Source organism: Schistocerca nitens, chromosome 3 (assembly GCF_023898315.1).
Source record: "Schistocerca nitens isolate TAMUIC-IGC-003100 chromosome 3, iqSchNite1.1, whole genome shotgun sequence".
Lineage (NCBI taxonomy): Eukaryota > Metazoa > Arthropoda > Insecta > Orthoptera > Acrididae > Schistocerca > Schistocerca nitens.
The window spans coordinates 522,735,070-522,752,840 of NC_064616.1; the positions used below are offsets into that span (position 1 = coordinate 522,735,070).

The 17,771-nt window shown below is 40.3% G+C and overlaps 1 protein-coding gene across 1 annotated transcript in view; it reads left to right on the plus strand.

Annotated features, from left to right (window-relative positions):
- LOC126249317 (uncharacterized) overlaps positions 1-17,771 on the plus strand; it is a 118,990-nt gene that overhangs the window by 54,801 nt on the left and 46,418 nt on the right. Inside the window, exon 5 of the mRNA XM_049950971.1 lies at positions 8,349-8,847. Coding sequence (XP_049806928.1) covers positions 8,349-8,847 — 499 coding nt within the window. The remainder of the gene's footprint in view (positions 1-8,348; positions 8,848-17,771) is intronic.

Consider the following 17,771-nt stretch of genomic DNA (forward strand, 5'->3'; position numbering starts at 1 on the left):
TCCTGCCTTGGGCATGGATGTGTGTGGTGTCCTTAGGTTAGTTAGGTTTAAGTAGTTCTAAGTTCTAGGGGACTGATGACCTCAGAAGTTAAGTCCCATAATGCTCAGAGCCATTTGAACCATTCTAAATTCGCAGAACGGTTATTGTAGAACACACTCGGTATGCTTTCGCACTACACATCAAAATGTCAAACTAATGATAGAAAACGCTAAGTTCGGTATCTTAAGCAAAGGAGAATTGACCTCATATAAACACTATTTGGCAAAAGTGCTGTGCAACCCAGCATCATTCCACTGCATTATGGAAACTGTAGTTTTCCTAGAATTCACACACATTTGATTTTGAAAAGCCAAAGGCGTAAAAGGCATCAAACGCGAAAAGGTTTGCTGAACTAGCATCGTGCATGACCGTAAAGGTAATAGGCCAAGTCACTGATCTATAGGTGACATCAATCATGAAATGGCCAGGCAAGGGGATTTGCTGTTTACCATATCTCTGTAGGCACCTGTTTACAAGTGACAGCAGCAGTGGGCCGAGATCTGAATATGTTCGGGCATTAAGGAGGGAAACAAAAGCACCAGTGCCTACCTGCAGGCACAGATGTCGCAAAAGAACCAAAACCCTTCATAAAAGCTCGTTAGAATCCTGATTGAGAATGGACTTTGATGATGACTCTTCCTGGATGTCTATATCCATGTACTCTTATGCTACATTCTGTGCAGTTATGTGGCAGACTACCACAATGTGGGCTTTTCTTTTTTTTTTTTTTTTTTTTGACAGACAGCCCAATGCTGGAGAAACACTTGATCTGTCATGTTTGGAGTAACAAGATGCACACAATGGCAACAGGGAGCGGCAGCTGGAATACTGTTTACATGCCGTGCAGAAGCTGCCTGATTGTCTGGCTTGCACCACCGAGAGGTCGTGGATGCCACTGGGCCACACTGTACTGCTGCGACACCACACAGTGCTTCCAGCTGCTGGCCACCAGTGTAGACCTCATACAATGGGGCGATGGACAAAACCTCTTCGAGGGAGGGGCTTTCTAATTGGAGGGCCCATTGCCAGACTTCCTTATTCAGGGGGAAGGAGCAGATGATAACATCAGAAACCATGATGTCCGCATATGACTCTTTTGACTTTGCTGTGACAAAATGGTGCTTGTGACTAAGGCCATGGATGGTCAAGGCCTAGGCATGATTAGACTGATGGGACTGCTTCATGCATTGGTACACTTCAACCCTAGGGGCCACGACGTGCGTGTGGCGGCAGTAATAGGAAGACAGCAGTGAGTATAACTTTTCAAAATTCCAATCGGGGAAGGTTCCTGCAATGGGACAACTGCTGCAACACCTGATGAATGGTGGGAGAAATCAATGACAAAAACAGCTAATAACATACCCTCACATCCGTAATGTGGAAGGCATGGAAATGTTGCTGTAGGCAAAGTTAGTACATGTCCCAATCTTCCGCTGCCTCGTCAAAGGCAGGAACTGAGGAGAAAACATAGTTGGAGGTGAAGGGGGAGAGCATAACACCAGCACAGCTTGTCAAATGACCATAAGTAGTTCCTACTGTTGTTGCAGCAACATCTGAAGCAGTCACTCGATGTCAAAACAGCATGAGAAAAGCAACAGCACAACAAAACACATGAAAATAAAGGACCCTGCTCATTGCCAGTGTGTTCTGAGCACAAGTACTCACAAATAATAACAGACACAACACTTTGTTATGCTTAGAATACTTGTACGAGAAGACACTTGCCATGGACTGGCTGCACAACTAGTCTGATAAACATAGGCCGAATGTCAACATATGAAGGAGAGTGAGGCTGGCCAGGCCTGACTCTATAAGCCATCACCCGACTGGTGTAGTGCACTGCAGAGAGGCTTCATGCGCATCCAACAGTGATGGCCTCTGCCAGTGCTAGCATCATTTAACACCTTACAACTGTGCAACCCAATTGTGGGTGTGGAAGCTGTGCGGGTCACTACAGAGGGTATGTCAATAGAAAAGAGAAATGTGGGCCACTGAACTATGATTTTGCCAAGTCAGTCACCTGACTTACATCCAATTGAACTCTTACGGGATGAACTTGACAGGGAGATCAGAAAACAAGCTAAAAATCTGGGGAATAATTCACAGGCAAAATTTGCAAAAACACTACAAAATCTTATCTCCAGAATGCTGAGAGTTTGTGCAGCTGTTCTGAGATCAGCTGGTGGATACTTTGAAGAAGCTAAAATCTAAATCATATTGTGTCATACTTAATGATAGAGAGAGAAAATATTTATTTTGTTGGTCTGTTTAGTTTGTACAATGTGTTTGTACATTGGAATATAGTATATAGCTTCTTTCATGGGTGAGTGAAAACTTTTTACCTGTTGTGTACATTGACATCAGACAGAGACTGGTATATGGTACTGCCAGTCAAGACATTTACGTACATGACAGCAAAGCAAGACAATACACATTGTTAATCATTTCATGTGATCCATGGTTGAGAGTCTGAAACAACAATGGATACTCTCTTTTCATTACAACCTGATAGTGCTGACAAGGATTACATAAAACAGCTCATTGCTATTCAGAAATAAAGAAGAAAGACAGTTGGCATGTGTTCAACCCTTGGATGCCCAGGATAAGGACTGTGAAAATTATAATTCCAAATACCAACCTGTAATCTACAACTCATGTGTCTTAGTAGGCAGTTTTTTACTGTTTGGATGGTCAGGCTGTAAGAAAAATTATAAAAGCACTACTTTAGTGTGTACCAAATCCTATGTCACGTGTCAGACATCATCTACAAAGCCAAGGAGGATGATCCTAAATAGAGGAGACAAAATTGGAGTGATCTTGTGCCCTTTGCATGAAATTGTATCTTAATTCTGAGCTGCAGATCAATAATAGGGGCTTTCCATATATTGAAGATGAATATCTGCCTGATGATTGATACCTATATGGAATAAACTCAATTTTGAATGTCATATTGAAGATGAGGAAGTGACAATACAACTTGTATGTGACATTCTTCCAGTAATGTCATATGAAGATCCACCAACTAGATCCAGAGGCAGAAAGCTCTAGTTCACTCTGAAACAATGGGTTGCAGTTTTTCCAGGACGAGAAACAATGCTTTATGCTGTACATCATATGTTGGGGTGTAGCACTTGTAATCACTAGCAGGTAAGTTGCAGATTGCCAGTTTGATTCCCTCCTGCATTTATTTATAATTTAAGAATTCTGAAATAACTTGGGACCTAATTTTGGAATTTAGTAGAACATACGTACATATAAACAAGAGCAATGTTTGCTGAGACCAGCTGTTAAGCTCTGTCTGTACGTTAGTGTGTGCAGAATAAATGTGCTTTCAGAGGAACTGTTACTTCCTGTTGTTGCTCTGGATATTGGAAGTGGTATTTGATCCTGGATTATGTGTGCCAGTATAATGCATGAGGTGTCATTTGTAAGTTTAATATATTTCTGGCTAAATTTATACACACCTTTTAAATCTGTTTCCATATGGGAATCATGAAATGTTCTGGCTGACCATGGATAAAGAAGGAAATTAAAATATCATGAATAGGGAACTATGTGGACAGTTTAGGACAATCACAGAAGTACATCACCTTTCACATTGCAGTAACAAATAAATTTGTAAATTATCTATAAAATTAATTAACCCAAAGCTAAAAGTAAAACTATATGGGACTTTGTCAAAAGGAAAACCAGGAAGTCTCAAACAGGACCCAAATTTAGTTATTATGGGAAATGACAAATGAAATGTGGTTACATGTAGATAGCAAACATTTTTGTCACAACAAAATCATCTTTCAGTCATTCACAACAAAATAAAATATTCAAATGACAGAAAATCACCAAATGAATCTTCTGTTATTTTAGTTATTTGACTGCACAAGTGACAACATTCATATAAAGAGACTTAAATGCTTTAACATTGAAGATAAAAGTAATAACAATTTCACTTCCTATTTAACCATTTGAATGCAGGGCCCATCTGTTATGTTGCAAGTGTCAGTTGTGGTCAGAACAGTGTTGTGTGTAGTAGTGCATGCATTATATTGGAGATAGTGAATTCAAATGTGGGAAAACTGTTGGTCCTCGTATGGTGGGTGCTTCTGTAACCAAGATAGATGAAATTTTTTTGTATTTGAAGAGATACAGTAGGAAAGAAATACCACATGCAGGGGTACTAGAAAAACTGCTGTGGCATGCCTGCACAATCTGCCACTGCAACGTTTATATTTGACACTAGCGGCAGTCAGGTGCCACCATTGCCCACAGCCAGTATCATTGGCCGGCAAATACAAACATGTTGGGTTACTGCCAGCAGGTCCTTGTCCACTTACATCTTCTACACTGTATGCAAATGTTCTTGAGTCAGTCCAGCACTGTGCCGGTGTGTTTTTGTTGTTAGTGATAGCACTCTGTACGTGGACAGTTAATAGTTGTGTCCATGTTTCCCTAACCTAGTCATTATTCAGCATGCAGTTGTTTGGCAACAATATAGTTCATTCCACGCATGTCTTTCATAAGTGAAAACGGATCCGGCATTGGTTCAGTTGCAACAACTTGAGTGACAGCAGCAGCAGTTAGGCTTTTTTCATCAATTATATTTACAAATTCACTGGGAGCAATAGCCCCCCCCTCCCCAGCCACTAGCTCTCATGTGCCTGACTGTGCAGTGTGCAGCCCCCCCCCCCCCCCCCCCGCTCCCCACCTCTCACCCCCAGGTTTCCCACCATTCCAAGAAGCAAAGAAAAAGATTTGAACACATAAGTATGATGTAAGCAGCAACATTTTGCAGCGTTTCAGCGTTTTTCTTGTCATGGACTGCATCTGAAACATTTCATTTGCTTCAAAAACTTGGTCTATTGAAAGATCATCTGCATTGTCATTTTCTGAAATGTGTGACTTCCTTATCATAAGCAAACCCATGTGGTAGTTGCCTATTTGGAGTTCACCAACAGCAAAATAACTCTGGCCAATCTTATTAAGTGTGGCTAGCTGGCCTCAAAGATGTTGATAGCATCTCAATGAATTGTTCACAAATAGAAAAGGAAGAACAGACAATAGTCTACACAGTCTACAATTCCATGCCTTCCTATATGGAAACAAATTTCATTTCATTGCCAACCATAAACCACTTGTGGCACTTTTTGGGCCCCATTCTTGGCTTCCTTGCAGGACCACACAAAGACTTGACCAGTAATCAGCTGGTGATTGTTGATGAAACCCTCCTCCTTAGTATGGATTCGGATAAAGCCCACACTGGCATCCCATCAGTCCTGTGGTTTCTCCACTGTGGCATAACCCACATGAAAATGCTAACAAGATATGTTGTCTACTGGTCCAGCCCTCATTCAATGATTGAGAAGCTTGCCCCTCCGCATGGCTGCAAATAGTGTGCCAAGCATCAGGGAACCCCCGCCCCTCCTCGAAATTTTGCTTCATGGCCCACTCCTGATCAGCCAAGGGACTGCACCCATATCGATTTTGCGGGTCTTTTCTGTCATTCCAACCCACTCCTGATCAGCCGAGGGACTGCACCCATATCGATTTTGCACGTCTTTCTGTCATTCCATGTATTTAGTAGTTGTGGATGCACTGTCAAATTAGTCATAAGTCATGCACATGAGCTGCATCTCAAAAGACATGACTGTGCGGGCTCTAATGCAGATTTCTGCAGATGAAGGTTACCACAGACAGTTGACTCCAATAATAGCTCACAGTTTGCCCTGACATTGTTCCATGACTTCTGCAGCCAGACTGGTATTTCTCACCTCACATCCACACCATTTCACCCCCCAATGGAGTGGTGAGGTGGAACGTATGGTGCATGCATTTAAGATGCAAATGGCAAAGTGCTTGGTGAACTCGTCTACTGATATGGTGTAGCCTCTGTTCCTAAGCACCTACAGGACCACCCCCCTGAACAGGTGCAGCCTAGTGGAAGTCCCACACAGCCAACAACACCTACGCTGCTACATCCACTCCATCTTGCACCACAGCCTGCCAGCAGGCATCATTGATGTCAAGATGGATCTACTGCCCACCCTGGACCCTTAACTGATGTTGGAAAGCGACTGGCCAGATATCGCCTGCTCATCAGAGCACGGGGCGGACATTCCCCGGTTGTTGCAGCCTGCAACGCTTGTTGCCATTTGGCCCACAGAGCCTCCACATGTGTGGTCATCACCGTGGCCAGTGCACAATTGTCGGCGCCACTTCAGCTCTTACACCCCGCCAGGCCAGAGACAGCTGACAGTCAATCCCTGTGGGGCTGCTGCCTCTTCAGATGTGGGTCAACCAATGGAAGCCAACATTGTTGCCATGAATTTGGCATTGCGCCACTGCTGTCACCGTTATCATTGTTGTCGGGTATTCTGGATGCACCTGGTGGTTTCTTCGCCTATGCCAACCTTCTGCTAGCATCGACCTGGCCAGCGTGGTCCTCCTGTTTTCATCAGCTCTGCAGAAGAGGGGAGGGATGTGGCAGCGCACCTGCACAATCTGCCACTGCAGGATTTGTATCTGGTGTCAGCGACAGCTGGGTGAAGCAGGTGCACCTGCAGCCAGCACCCTGACCATCAAATACAAATACAAATACAAATATAAATATAAATGTATCAGGCTGCTGCAGCAGGGCCTCATCCACATGTGTTTTCTTCATTGTATGTGAATGTTCTTGAACCAGAGACATGCCAGTCATAGGACTCTGTACTTGGGCAGTTAATGGTTCTGTTAATGTTTCTCTAACCTTGTCATTATTTGGCATGCAGTTATCACCCAGTGTAAATCTGTGTATGTTGGGGTTCTCAATAAGAAGTGTAGATACAGCAAAAACATCATGTGCTAAGTCACAATGCGGATGATAATGTGTGTTGAGTGACCATGACAGACAGTCATTAAAGATGATTATGATGGAAAATAAGGGGACAGCAGCTGCAAAGTCACTGCAGAACTGAATTTCACACTCATGAAAGGTGTCAGCACCAAAACTACATAAAAGGAGCTCCATAAGCCTGTAATTACAGGGTGAGCTGGAATTCTGAAACCGCACATTAGTAATGCAAATGCCTCTAATAGGTAAACATGCTGCCAAAGCCATAGAACTTGGACACTGGAGCAATGGAAAAAAATCATTTGGCCCGATGAGTCTTTCTACACACTGTCCCCAACTTCTAGCCGAGTTCACATTTGGTGTATGCTGTCACAAGCCTATGATGCAGACTTCTTTTTGCCGAGATTGAAATGTGGTGGGCGTTCATTGATGATTTGGGTAGCAATATCATGATACTGCATGGGCCCCATGCTTACTCTGCAAGGTTGCATTACTGCCAAGGATTATGTCACCATTTTAGCTGTTCAGGTCCATTCCACAGTACAATATTAGTACTGCTGTGTTCCAAGATGACAGGGCCCTGCTCACATGGCTCACATCATCCAGGACTGGTTTTGTAAACATGAGGATTAAATGATGCAGCTGCCCTGGCTGCGACTGTCACCAGATCTCAATATTATTGAATCTGTGTGATATACTTTGGAGAAAAGGCTGTATGGTCACAATCGGTTTCCATAATCATTACCAGAACATATTTTCTTTCCTTGCTGTTCATAATGATAGCTCTGGTCACACATTATGAAACTTCTTGCTGACCATATTCATTTATGATTATCCATTGCCACATCTAATTACTTTTACCAGTTGCAATCATTTAAATAAGAGTAAGAAAAACAAAATTTAGTGTCACCTGATAGAAAAATTCTGAATTCTACAGCAGGGTGTTCAGAGGCCACAATAAATTCTACATCATCAAAAATGTTTTCATATTGGATTATTTCAATTTTTTTTAATGTAATGGGAGAAAAAAGAGATTCTACATCATCTCCTGTTTGTTAGCGATGTGGTAACCAATTGTTGGTATCTGGAGGCTGGGGACACACATTAATCTGTAAATATTACTGCAAAACCCAGTTCTGTTTTTAACGATAATAGAACAATAATTTTTTCCCACTTATTACCATTTTGACAAAGTTTTCTATGATTAATATTGTGTTCATTTGATTTTTTGTGTGTGGACTTGTGACAAAACTTTTATTACATGCTATAATTTGTCTCTAAATGGAATTTCAGGTGTCATTTTGCCTTTATTCCTCTAATTTCCATTGGTGAATATGCTCTATTTCCCAGTAGGAATAATATTTTCCTCTTACTTTTTTCTCAGAATACAGGACTTTTGGCTTTTATTACTGTAACAATCATAAGGTGTTATCTTATAAAGAACTATGTGTGTTTAGTATTTGTTCTTTTCTCTCATTACAGAAAATCTTCATCTGAGAATGAGATTATCAAACAATTACCGGAAGAAAGTAAAAATGCTGAACTACCAGGAAATGTAGAGAGCACCAAAAAAATTCTACAAATAAATGAAGAGATGGAAGTTTCTGCAAATATGCTTGAAAAAAATGAAGGAGAAAGTACAGAAACTGAAAGTAAAACAAAGTCTGATGAAAATTTGCCAAAGGAAGACATTTGTCGATGTGCAAAAAATGAAATGGAGCATAACTTCCTTCGAAGATTTATTAACTTACTGGTGAACATTTGTGTCAGTAAAAATAACGAAATCCAAAAAAAGATTTCAGTTACATTAGAAATTTCACCAGAGGAACTGAAGCAACTACAAAGACTGAAAGATGACACAGATGTTGCCCCAGCCATCAGACTGCTAAATACCATAATCTCAGATATGAAATTTAATGACCATGAGGAAGGCTACTCTTCATTTTTTCATGGGGTTATACGAATGATTTCTTCAAAAGAGGTAAGAAAAAATTAAAGAGATGCACATGTGTTTTAAGACATGTCATTATGCATTTATCTGACTCTAGTCATCTACCCTTAGTCTGCCAGTGGGTGCTCTGTATAGGCTGGTCAATGCATGGATAACAAAAAGTTGTGTTGCTGAATGATGTGTGATTTAATTGAGAATGTGGATGAAAGAGATAAGTGGCCTCTAGTGCAATGTTACAAAGCTGTAGCTAGTTTTCCACAATTTTCTACACCTATTTTTATACTTCTCAATAAATGGCAGGAAAACAATGAATTTTATACCTTTCAGAACTATAATTCAGAACTTTATTTTATCTTCCTTTTAACATATGGTCTTAGGAAAGTCAACCATTTGCCTGTGAGAAAATCCACTGAGTAGCATACAGCTATGTTTAACAGAATGCAATTTATTCCACAAATGAGTAGTACTGAATGCCTTAGCAAATTTCTCAAACTTTCAACTTTTTACCAGACACTAATTCTGTAGCATAACTCTAGTGAGCAATGGTATCAGCTCTGATGAGTGGGGTGAGAGGAGAAGATGTAAGAGGTAGGGAAGAAGAGTAGGGAGAGAGATTTTGACAAAATGCATCATAAATGAAGATGGTAAATCTGTCTCCTCAGCACTGTTTTATCAGTGACACTAACAAAACCATCTCCAGTACAGTCTTAACTGTTGCAGTCACTAGATCCAAGCCAGTTGCTAATGTGAAAACAGACTTGACTGCCACCAAGATTCAGAGTTTGGAAATATGCCGCTGCTGGCAACGCCAAAGGCTTTGGCAGTTCATTCATCTACATTAATACTCCAAAGCCACCTTATGGTGCATGGTGGGGGTATTTCATGAACTGCAACTGTTTCCTGTTCAATTTGTGAATTGTCTGATTTAGTGTAATGGTCAGTTTATGAAATACATGTGACTGTTAGTAATTTTTTGCTTCAATCGTCTGACAGTATATTATTGTAATAATATTCTTGTTGGATCTGCAACTGGATCATACAATAATCTTAACACAATATTCTAGTAGTCTAGTCGGTTGCCATCTTTAAAGGCAAATGCTGTTTGCTAAATCTTTCTGTAACTGATTCCTACCATGAACAGCAGCGGTTTTTAATGCCTCATTGGACTAAAAGCATATATCAGAATTAATAAAATATTGATTTCACCTTAAAACCCGGCATTATGTCTCCATATGCAGAAGACATTTTCATGAGGGATCGTAACTTTGTTGAATGTCTGATTCTCATCCTGGCTCAAAGAATAACCGTTCTTGAGCAATGCATTGATGAGATGTTTTAATTCTGCTTCAAGCAGCTCTGGTTCACAGATTTTCTTTGTTCAATCTGCCAACATTTTTATGATGCCTCGTTTTTGTTGTGAGTGGTAGTTCAAATCCCAGTGTAGGTAATGGTTTGTGTGTGTGGGTTTTCGGTAAACCATGAGGTCCAAGCTACCATCTTCTTTCTTGAAAACTAGTACATCAAGAAAATTTAATCTTCCATCTGCCTCCTCCTCCTTCATAAACTGAATCGTCAGATTGATCCCATTCAGATGTTTGTGAAAACGATCCAGTTCCTCCCTGCCATGCCGCCACAAAACAAACGTATCATCCACATAACAGAACTAGATATTTGGTTTCTTGTTCGCAGTTTCCAAAGCCTACTACTCAACTTTTTCCTTCAAGAAGTTCACTATAACCAAACTTAAGGGGCCTCCTATAGTGACACCATCCTTCTGTTCATAGAACTCTTCGTTCCGTTTGAAATGTGTGGCAATATTTAAACAGTTCCGCAACATCAGGAGGAAAAATATGATTCAGCTGTTGCAACAATTTACTGTGTGGAACCATTGTAAACAGAGACACCACATCAAAACTAACTAATATGTCCTCCAGTTGTATCACTATGCCATTTAATGTACTGATAAAATGTGCTGAATTTTTTAAATATGAATCTGATCGGCTCACATACGGTCATAATAATGTTGTCAAAAACTTGACAATTGAATAGGTGAGTGAACCAATAGCACTCACTATAGGCCTTAGAGGAACATGTTCTTTGTGCACCTTTGGCAATCCATAAAGTCTTGGTGCTAGGGTAACTGAATCGAACAGACGTTTTGGAATGCTTCTTTATCCACTGCATAATACTTCTAAGAACTTTGTCAGTGGGGTCTTTACTTAGTTTCATATATGTTTGCAGATCTAATAAGTCATTAATCTTGCTATAATAGTTGGTCACATTCAAAACAACCATTGCATTTTCCTTGTCAGTGGAGAGAGTGACGACACTGTCTTCCTCATTCAGGTGTTTTATGGCATCCCTCTCACCCACAGTTAAATTACCTTTTATAGGCTTTGTGTGAGACAGTACTCTTACAGCTCCTTTATGAATTTCTTCAGCCATAACCTTGATGATGTTGTTGATGTTTGGTTTGTGGGGCGCTCAACTGTGCAATCATCAATGCCTGTACAAAGACCCAATTTTTTACACAGTTTAATTTTTTCTCAAGCCAGTCTAGCCACTGTCACAAATGATGATAATGAAATGATCAGGACAACACAAACACGAATCGAACCCGGCACCCCGTGATCCAGAGGCAGAAAGGCTAGCCACTAGACCACGAGCTGTGGATAGCTGTAACCTGGTCCACACTATTAATGCCTGCTTCTACACTGGCTATTATTACTTCCATGGGCACAACTCACAGGCTAATGGCAAAATATCCACTCTTGGCAAACACAGATCTCTCATAGTCAGATAACAAACATCCCGATAAGTTGATAACCATGAAGGAAGTGCCTTATTATGCTGCAGATAATCAAATTTATTCATCTGTCTATTAGACATTGTCAACATACACTTCCTAATAGTATTGTGCAATGGTCTGTCAGTTCTATCCCAGTCACCACTACACAATTTATTGCTGATAGTAATATGAAGAGACATTAACTTACAGTCTGTGCTTGCCAGGTTCCGATGGATATGTTGAATTCGCTGTCATAGTAAAGCCTCTTCTGTCCATTTGAAAATCCTATGTGCCTTGGCCGAGTTGTATACTAGATTAATTCTCAAAAACTTTGGAATAACACTGACTGCTCTGCAGCGAGACAGGTATGTGAAGGAACACAAAAGCTGCACTCTCTTCTTCTGGAGACCACACCTACACGGAAGATACAAGATCACCTAAAACTGGCCAACAATGCTTGATAACCACTGGGAAAAGCTGTAATTTGTAGGATTCTGTGTATTTGACAGTAGGTGGACGTGGATACTACTAAAAGAACTGTCAAAAAAGACTTGAAGAGCACAAGGGCAATTGCAGAAGAGGGGAGATTGACAGATCAGCTGTTGCGTAACATGACTTACAGCCAGGAGACCATCACATTCATTTTGATAGGACTCAAGTACTAGCAGCTACAAGTGGATACCATGAAAGGCTATACAGAGAGGCCATAGATATTGTAAAATGCCCCAGGAATTTCAAATAGGAAGGAGAACGACATTAAATTGAATGATGATTGGATTCCGGTGCTGAAGAAGATGTGGTCCATTCTTGCACTACGGGATGATAGCAACAACGAATGATGCCAGTCAACAAGGGCCAATTGCACTTGCGTATTCAAAATGTGTGATGTCATGCCACTGTGCACAAGCAGAATTTTGCTGTAGTCAGTAGTGAGGTTCAAATCAGACATTCAACAAAGCTATGATCCTCCTTGGAAATATCCTCAGCAGATGAGAATGAAACATCAGGTTTTAAGATGAAATCCATTCAACCATGGCGTAACAGCCCGGAACATTTCATTAAGTGTGACATTTGCGGCTGCGGAAGTTTACATTTTACTAAAAGCATCTATGTGAGAAATTGTTGCTGCTGCTCCGTTACTTAAATTGAAAGTGCAGTGCCTCGGTGGTGGAAAACTGGTAGAAATGGTGAACTGGTGTGGAGCATGTCCTTGCCGGCCAAATGAAAGTTTCTTTTTCATACATATTATAAAAATGGACGTATGTGGATGTATGTGTGTTCGTTCCACATCTCCTCCTAAACCACTGGACAGATTTCAACCAACTTTTCACACATATCACATACTGTCTGGAAATCATCATTGTGGGGGCAAGAACCACCTATCTATCAACAGAGTGGGGGTAGGGGTGAAAAAGCAATGTAACCAATAACACGCAAATACCAAGACTTTAGTCATCCAGTATTTGAGAATGAGAGCACTTAGAGACTTGCAGCAAACCTTACACATAATTTCAAACCTTTAAGAAACTTTTTCACACTGATTACCCCAACAGAATGATAAAGGAAAAAAAATTATCATCAACATTTTCACTGTTCATGCAGTAAAACAGCAGCATGAAGGGTGACATTTTAATTTACCAGCTCTGTACTGTTAACTGTATTCATGACACATATACGATTCATAGTTCAGGACATATGACTTCATGAACACAGATGCATGAAAACTGCCTCATCATGCAAGACATTTAAATCTATTACTTCATCGCTACTAACTCAATTTACAACACTTTTCACTGACAGTAGCCACATATGCCACTGGAATGTATCTGCAACATTATGTCATTGTACAGCACATAGTTCAGAAGATACATCATCATAAACATTGAGCAGCATGAAAATGATACTGCAGAGCTAGAGATACAGGTGAAATATGTGTACAAATACAAGTAAAATATGTTAAATACATGTGAAATATATTTGACATGTGTGTACATGGGCAAAGCCTCAGGTAAAAATTTCATTGAAACTGCTGGAATGATTTCAGCCAAATTTTGTACACATATTAGTTACTTTGTGGAAAGAAATACTGTTGGTGTAAAAACCACCAGCCTCCCATTGGTGTGAGTGTGATAATGTGGAGAGAGAAGGGGATGGAGGAGCTCAACAGATGAAGGATAGGCCTTGTCTCTGTTTATAATAGTAGCTGCCATATTATTTATAATTGCTCCTGCATCTTACTATTAAGGCTGTTCCTTACAGGGATCAGCTGAAATTAGATTGGAAGATAATATTACAAATAGAGAGGAGGGTTATCCTTTAAGTAAAATGTGAAATCATGTTGCATTCATAATTATGATATTAAAAAAAAAAAGAAAAGTCTTTGACTTGACCAACAGAGGCACGTACTCCGCAGCAACTCATTGTTTCTGCCAACTTTCACCACTGGGGATCTATACCTTAAAATTACATTACGACAAGAATATTACCACTAAATATGCTGGGAAAGTTTATGTAGCCACGTTTGTTCTTGCGATTTAAATAGTAAACTCTTGTGTGATGCACAACATATCTCTTTTAGCATCTACTGCTGGAGTTGGCTGAACATTTCCATGATGCTTGTGCACTTTCCATACAAACATGTGATGATTCATCAGTTGGTGAATGAAGCGATAGTGTCTACAGACACTGGTTATTTAATATTGGCTGCTGTTATGACTGCACATGAGATTGGATTCCTTCCAGTTTACATTGGTCAAGCTGTCTGAAGATGGTATAATGGAACATTGAAACTGGTTGCATACATTAATTAAATGGAAAAGAGACAGCTGCAGGTTGTTTAATTTTTATTTCAGATTAGCTCCAGTGTCTTCAAGATCACATGTAATTCTACATTACTTACGTTAAAGTTCTTAGGTACTGAATCTTGAGGACAAAGTCAGGGAAAGCCACAAAACAGGCAACAGTCTTCCTGCTTGGACCCCTCTGGGAATACAGGCAGAGAGTTGTAGTATTCATTTAAAATATCATAAAACAGTGCATTAAAAACATTTTCAGAAATGCAGTCTCTTCTGTACCTCACCAGAACTAAAATTACACTGGGCCTCTTCAGTAACCTAAGAGACAGTTGGTTCCAACATTGGGTTTGGATCAGTACTTGTCTCTAGTTCATGTTTCACACAGATCCCAAATGGACTGATTCATCATAGATGATTTGAGCTAATTTATTCCATAGTAGGGCAATCCATAGCTTGGTATGATGGGGAATTTGAGGAATATTAGCTATGTTAGCCACAACATTTTTGAATCAAATATGAGGCCCAGAAACCTAAGTGAATCTGTAAAACATGAGATGGTGTGCATAATTTGCAAGTTTGAGAAATTAAAAACACATCACGAACAATTAAAAATACATATACTTATCCAAAAAAATTTAAAACCTATCTTTGCAGCCCACTCCTCAAATCTTCTAACTGAGAATTGCAACTAACGAGTTGCTGCAGCAGGGTTAGAACTGTCCACAAATAAGGAGCATTGCACGTGGCTTCTGATTGTGGATGTTATACTACAAGGTGTATTCAAAAAGTAACCGAAATTTTGAAATGTTGCATGTTGTGTTAGCCCAATGCAGTTTTTATTTATTTGTGTATGTATATACACAAAACAGGTCCGAACGCTGTTGCAGAGGCAATGGAAAAAGCATGCGAAGTTCAGAAGAACACGAAATCCCGAATATTGGGTAAAATTTACAGATGCGCAGAATTTGGCACGGACTTCAATGCGAGATGCCTTTAATAGGTTCCACAATGAGACATTGTCTTGAAATTTGGTAGAAAATCCGAAGAAATTCTGGTCGTATGTAAAGTACACAAGCGGCAAGACGCAGTCAATACCTTCACGGCTTAGAGCCGATGGTACTGTTACCGATGACTGTGCCACTAAAGCGGAGTTATTGAACACAGTTTTCTGAAATTCCTTCAACAGGGAAGACGAATGGAATATTCCAGAATTTGAAACACGAACAGCTGCTAGCATGAGTTTCTTAGAAGTAGATACCTTAGGGGTTGCAAAGCAACTCAAATCGCTTGATACGGGCAAGTCTTCAGGTCCAGATTGTATACCGATTAGGTTCCTTTCAGATTACGCTGATACAATAGCTCGCTACTTAGCAATCATATACAACCGCTCGCTCACCGATAGATCTGTACCTACAGATTGGAAAATTGCGCAGGTCGCACCAGTGTTTAAGAAGGGTAGTAGGAGTAATCCATCGAACTACAGACCTATATCATTGACATTGGTTTGCAGTAGGGTTTTGGAGCATATATTGCATTCAGACATTATGAATCACCTTGAAGGGAACGATCTATTGATACATAATCAGCATGGTTTCAGAAAACATTGTTCTTGTGCAATGCAGCTAGCTCTTTATTCGCACGAAGTAATGGCCGCTATCGACAGGGGATCTCAAGTTGATTCCGTATTTCTAGATTTCCGGAAAGCTTTTGACACCGTTCCTCACAAGCGACTTCTAATCAAGCTGCGGGCCTATGGGGTATCGTCTGAGTTGTGTGACTGGATTCGTGATTTCCTGTCAGGAAGGTCACAGTTCGTAGTAATAGACGGCAAATCATCGAGTAAAACTGAAGTGATATCAGGTGTTTCCCAGGGAAGTGTCCTGCGACCTCTGCTGTTCCTGATCTATATAAATGACCTGGGTGACAATCTGAGCAGTTCTCTTAGGTTTTTCGCAGATGATGCTGTAATTTACCGTCTAGTAAGGTCATCCAAAGACCAGTATCAGTTGCAAGGTGATTTAGAAAAGATTGCTGTATGGTATGGCAGGTGGCCGTTGATGCTAAATAATGAAAACTGTGAGGTGATCCACATGAATTCCAAAAGAAATCAATTGGAATTCGATTACTCGATAAATAGTACAATTCTCAAGGCTGTCAATACAGCTAAGTACCTGGGTCTTAAAAATTACAAACAACTTCAGTTGGAAAGACCACATAGATAATATTGTGGGGAAGGCAAGCCAAAGGTTGCATTTAATCGGCAGGACACTTAGAAGATGCAACAAGTCCACTAAAGAGACAGCTTACACTACACTCGTTCATCCTCTGTTAGAATATTGCTGCGCAGTGTGGGATCCTTACCAGGTGGGATTGACGGAGGACATCGAAAGGGTGCAGAAAAGGGCAGCTCGTTTTGTATTATCACATAATAGGGGAGAGAGTGTGGCAGATATGATACGTGAGTTGGGATGGAAGTCATTAAAGCAAAGACGTTTTTCGTCACGGCGAGATCTATTTACGAAATTTCAGTCACCAACTTTCTCTTCCGAATGCGAAAATATTTTGTTGAGCCCAACCTACATAGGTAGGAATGATCATCAAAATAAAATAAGAGAAATCAGAGCTTGAACAGAAAGGTTTAGGTGTTCGTTTTTCCCCTGCGCTGTTCGGGAGTGGAATGGTAGAGAGATAGTATGATTGTGGTTCGATGAACCCTCTGCCAAGCACTTAAATGTGAATTGCAGGGATATATATATATATATATATATATATATATATATATATATATATATATATATATATATAGGGAAACATTCCACGTGGGAAAAATATATCTAAAAACAGATGATGTGACTTACCAAACGAAAGTGCTGGGAGGCCGATAGACACACAAACAAATACAAACATACACACAAAATTCAAGCTTTCACAACCAACGGTTGCTTCGTCAGGACAGAGGGAAGGAGAGGGGAAGATGAAAGGGTGTGGGTTTTAAGGGAGAGGGTAAGGAGTCATTCCAATCCCGGGAGTGGAAAGACTTACCTTAGGGGGAAAAAAGGACAGGAATACACTCACACACACACACACACACACATATCCATCTGCACATACACAGACACAAGCAGACATTTCAATGTCTTGCAACTGATACTGGTCTTCGGATGACCTTACTAGATGGTAAATTACAGCATCACTATAAAACATGGTATAACAAAAACGCATTGTGTGTGTGTGTGTGTGTGTGTAAATAAGTCTGAAAAGTATATATACAGACAAAGCAAGAAACAAAAACAGTACTGCATCTGAAATCAAGTCCACAGAAAATAACTGTAACAGAAATGGTGACATCATTGGTCACCAGATTTGATGAT